At 40.0% G+C, this 5,044-nt stretch overlaps 1 protein-coding gene across 1 annotated transcript; it reads right to left on the bottom strand.

Annotated features, from left to right (window-relative positions):
* Positions 1-1,133: 1,133 nt before the first annotated feature.
* LOC141462212 (glucose dehydrogenase [FAD, quinone]-like) lies at positions 1,134-4,257 on the bottom strand. The gene is made up of 4 exons (XM_074143882.1): positions 3,649-4,257; positions 3,481-3,511; positions 3,141-3,369; positions 1,134-2,483 (listed from the first exon to the last, which is right to left on the bottom strand). The coding sequence occupies exons 1-4, from the start codon at positions 3,927-3,929 to the stop codon at positions 1,135-1,137; spliced, it is 1,890 nt and encodes a 629-aa protein (XP_073999983.1). The 5' UTR covers positions 3,930-4,257; the 3' UTR covers position 1,134.
* Between the last annotated feature and the right edge of the window lie 787 nt (positions 4,258-5,044).

Here is a 5,044-nt window from a genome sequence, read left to right on the forward strand (position 1 = left end):
TTGAAGGTTAAGTTACAAATTAATTACCTTTCAAGTTATTTACGAGTATCTGATTGCACTATTTACTTCGTACTTTACAATTAACAGAATACAATATAATATTCAAATGATTAGGTACTTTGTTTCAAGGATTTTAATAAGTTATTAAAAGGATATAAAGATTTTATTACAAAGATATCTAATCTATAGACTTCTTATTTTACTTTTATTTTATTATTATTATTCACATGTGAATGTATATTCCAGTTTCAAGAATTCGCCAATCTCATCAGAACTATCGAGAGTGAGGAGATACTTACTTGTTAGAAGATTTTAAAAATTTTTGGTAAGCAAAAAGTTTTGTAAAAAATATTTAGTTGAATGTTAGAATTTTATAAAGTAAAACATTTTATATACTATTTCAAGGGGAAAAAAATGCTAAAGTTTTAACAAGTTTCAAGCTGGCTGTCAACCTGGGCTTGTCTAGTTACTTGCACTAAGCTTTGTATTTAATGATTTATCTCAAATAAATCTACAAAAAAAAAGTCGATTGGTTGAAAATGGGAAAAAAAATGATTTCACTCTTATTTTCAGCTTCTCTTACTCTACTAGTAAGAGAAGTATTGTAATCGTTTATTTTCGATCCGTTGCGGGCTTGTGTTCCTGATCCCCGTAACTGACATTCGAAAGGTCTTTTTTTTTTTATGTGATTTGTCGCTTACTACTGGAGCATCCCTCCTTCGCATTGATTGGCCTTATCACTGAGCCGTGAGCATAAATAGGAGCATCTTGTGAGCTAATTCCTGTAAGTGGTAGACTGGTTCTGAAGATAGTGCCCATCAAACCTTCTTTCTTGATGCTCATTTTGTCGCTGATTGCCGGCAGCGACATATTGAATTTCAAGTCTGGTTAAAGTGCTGATTGATTTTGATGGACTTGAAAATTCTTCTTCACCCGTCCAGTAGGATACATTTTTTTTTGTTTACTAGACGTAAAAGATGGTATTTTGCTACTCTCGTGATGAGAGTTGTCTTCTAAATCGACCAGGTAGAAGACCTGGGTTTGTCTACCTGAGGTATACAATGATGACTAGCTCTCACATTAAAAACCATTTTGTACAGTACATCCTGTGCAATAGCCGCACAATGAAGACGGTTAGGGTCCCAGATTCCAGTCCTCCTTGATGAGCGCTGCTCCTTTCTCGCCGATCATGTAAGAAGGCGCCTGAGTGTGTCCTGCAATAATGCTCGGCATTATGCTGGCGTCTACCACCCTTAGACCGCTAATACCGTACACCCTGAGTCGTTCGTCTACTACGGCTCCCATCTTGCACGTCCCACATTGATGGTGAAACTGAGTGGTCATCGTCCTGATCGTACATTTCCAATACTCATCGCTGCCGAATTCCATTTCCAGACAGTTTGGAAACGGCACGTCCAACAATCTAGCGCCATATCTTTGAAAGGCAGGCTGTTCGGTGACTTTAATCGCCATTTTGATGCCTTCAACTAGGACATCCATATCGAGCTTCTCTTTTAGAAAGTTACTCTGTATGCGCACTTTGGCCAGTGGATGTTTGTTGAACAGCCTGACAAAGCCTCTACTTTTCGGATACAGTAACATCGGCCATATTGAGAAGGTGTCTATGGCATCAGCTTTCCTGTAAACTGCATCGTAAAGTTCGTCCGACACTTCGAACGATCTTCTAAACAACACACCAGCATCAGTGGTAAATCCAGCGTCTACGTACAACAGTTCGATGTCCGGCCGGTCAGTTTGATTTGCGTATTTGGTCTGCACAAAGGCTATACTGTTTGGACCTGGGTTTGTAGCCGAACCAGTACCAAAGAGCGTGTAACTCAGCGATAGTCCCACGATATTCCTTAACACTCTGGACAGGATAATCGTATTAGTTTCGTTCACCAAGAATACAAGTCCATGCATGCCTACGTGTTCCATTAGATTGTCACCGACCGGTAGATCTTGTATGACGGGTATGCCCATTTCAGTTAGATGATCTGCATGACCGATGCCCGATAGCATTAACAACTGTGGAGAATTGAAAGCACCAGCCGAGACGATGACCTCCTTTCTAGCGTAGACCGTCCTTTCCTGGCCGTTTTGAACGTATCTCACGCCGTAAGCTCTTTTAGTTTCTGGATTTATAAGGATCTTTGTTGCACGACTTCTAAGTGTGATGTGGAAATTTCGTCGATGTCTTATTGGCCGTAGATAAGCTGTGCCCGCGCTGACTCTCATTCCACGGCGCATGCTCAACTGGATTCTTGAAAAGCCCAAATTGAAATTCGGATCATTGTAGTCAACCAGTCGGTATCCGAGCGATCTGCCGGACTCTAGAAATGCTCTCCCGAGCGTAGAGAAGAAAGGCGAGTAAGATATGGCTACAGGACCTGTTTGTCCATGGTACGGCGAGCGTTTCAGTTGCTTTATGTAAGTTTGTTCAGCTCTTATAAAGTACGGCAGCACATCTTCGTAACTCCAGCCTGAAAATAGATTTCTTACCTCAGATATAAATTGTTCTTTCTGCTTCGTTTTTTTTTAAGGTTCACTAACTGCAGCGAGGAAGTTACTTTTTCACCTAACTACGCAACATTCCTCTCCGGAAGTCACTCTAACTTCATAGTTGCTCTACAAGCTGATGAAAGGAGTCTAGTGCAATATTCCCGAACCCGACCTGGAACCATCAGAAAGTGGAGGCCGAGAGAGAAGCCCCGGACGGAGGTAAGATGCTTAGGAAGGAATTATTTCGAGCACTCCAAGGTACTTGTCAGATCTTGGAAAGTGGTGCTTAAGAGTTTTGGCTGCTGTGGGGACTGCCCTGAGTGGCGCTGGGGCTCCTGAGTCCCAACTGTAGTGAAACCAACGCTATCTGTACCTGGCGTGCGAGAGATTGTAATACCACTCTTTATTCCTGAAGTCCAGGTTTCAGATATTTGATACTGGCTAGGAGGAGCTAGGCCAGTGGTATCCTCAGATACTCCACCAAGTTCTGCAGACTAAACTTGGAACTTGGAGAGATTTCTTTCAGAATTTAGATTACTGGGGATTAATAGCTTTTGAATGCTCAGAGTTAGCTCGCATCTTTACTCGCGGCTCTAGTAACAGTAACCATAGTTACCCAATCTCATAATTTCACTTACCGTGATTACCTTCAGCGGCCCATTCATCAAAGTCGTGGTAATTTCCTCGTGTATAGATCATCCCATTTAGAATAGTTCCACCTCCTAATCCTTTGCCAGCTGGCCATGGACATATCGAGCGTTGCATTCCTGAAAATAGAAAGTCGTACAGAATAAGAATCTTAAGTGTTGGATCCCTAGCTAAAGGTAATTTAGAATTTAAAGAGGCAAGATTTAATGCTCCATTTCCCTACAGAGGCTGAAAACGTTTTCGCCCCTTTCAGTACCTCCTGGGTCCAGGGAGTCTATAAATTGCACACTCAAGCTAATTTTACCCATACTTTTGACATTAATCTCATACTTCAGATTTTTTGTTTGGTTCGTTCATATTTCTGAAAGAGATCTTAGTTCATCAGCTCAGTTCGGAAAGAATGTCCAGACTGTCGGGAATACGGAGTCAACCTTCCAAGAGTATTGTCAAGGCCTCATCCAGAATATTCTAGAGGAGACAAATCTTAAAGATTCTTACTTACCGCGACAAATATCCGGCGAATAATCACTGTAGAATCTCCAGTTGTAATCAGTTAATACCAAAAATGGATTGATCGATGGTATATCCGTCCACATAGCATCCTCACGTCCAGCTTCTATCAAGAGTACACTAGTATCAAAGTACTCGGTCAGTCGGTTAGTGACTGCAGCTCCTCCAGGTCCGGCGCCGATCACAATGAAGTCATAAGTTTCTATTCTGGGAGCGTTATTGTTAAACTCTGGATCTCGGTCTCCTAGGATGTCCGGTATTCGTGTCATTCTTACTAGTAGGTTTAATGTCTGCAAATCAGAGAATGACAACTTCGGCAAGGAAATTTCGTACTAGGAATATTGGAGAAAAAAGAGATAAAATATAGTTCGAAATGTTGACGAAAAGTAATCTCTCTATTGGAGTTACAGATCAATACACGAGGAACGAAAAGTATTTTAATACTTGTAATATGAGGAAGGTAAAGTATAAAAATTTATTAAATAAACAGTCATGATACTTACCTCGTTAAGACTAAATTGGCTGAGAATGTGGGTAACTATGTAGGACAGTAACACTGCCCACGTAATTGGCCATCTCATCGTGCAGATGCTGTAACCGTAAACATACATTCACCATCATTAACATATTGAATAATTTAGAAAAAAAAAATCACTGCCCGTTGAATAAGACAGAATGAGGTTACCATACGAAAACTACGTGTAGTTAAGAGAACAAACATGCATAGTTGGGATAGTCGGTGCCACAATATGTGTACAATTTCACATATTAACGTAAATGAATTTTTTTAAGTTTCCTTACGTTGGTCAAAAACTTTCGCAAACTAAAGATGATTACAACATAACCGCAATCAATTTCTCTTCGGTAATCATGCAGATCTTAGATTTAGAGTCCCCCCCCCGGGGGGGAATACACCCTGAATTCGGAGAAATAGTTTTTACCAAATTGATTGGAAAAGTCTCAGAAACGATGAAAATCCATTTAGTTGAGTGGTACTTAACTTTTTGCAAAGTTGGAAGTTTAGCAACACATTTTAAGTCTTGCTTGGCAATAAAATTCGCAGACTTTACTCTCAGAAGGCACTTCCGAGGCATACTTAACCACTTTACCATCATAGAAGTGACCATTTCCAATTTTTCCCAAATAAATCGTTTCAATAAAAAAAGTGGATGCAACGAGTTGTCCAAGAAAATTGGTACCATTGCCAACTAAATCTTAATAAAAGTAAAACAAATCTACTGCCAACACTCCACCTATTTCTCTTAATACAAAACTTAAGGTTTCAGACTTATGAGTTTACTTAAAAACTTAGTGCAATAAAGACTCTAACCTCCTTAATCCAATCGATAAAATTCTCTCCATAATGCTCCAAAATCGATAATTG

The sequence above is a fragment of the Rhodnius prolixus genome, unplaced genomic scaffold, assembly GCF_049639745.1.
Source record: "Rhodnius prolixus isolate KJV_2025 unplaced genomic scaffold, Rpr scaffold_18, whole genome shotgun sequence".
NCBI classification, from domain to species: domain Eukaryota; kingdom Metazoa; phylum Arthropoda; class Insecta; order Hemiptera; family Reduviidae; genus Rhodnius; species Rhodnius prolixus.

Bases quoted from the DNA above. Each gene is read 5' to 3' on its own strand.
- LOC141462212 (XM_074143882.1), bottom strand. From the start codon at position 3,929: ATGACACGAATACCGGACATCCTAGGAGACCGAGATCCAGAGTTTAAC. The intron at 3,512-3,648 runs GTAAGAATCTTT...GATCTCTTTCAG, and splicing joins CCGGATATTTGTCGCGGTAA to AAATATGAACGAACCAAACA. The intron at 2,484-3,140 runs GTAAGTGAAATT...ATCTATTTTCAG, and splicing joins GGCCGCTGAAGGTAATCACG to GCTGGAGTTACGAAGATGTG.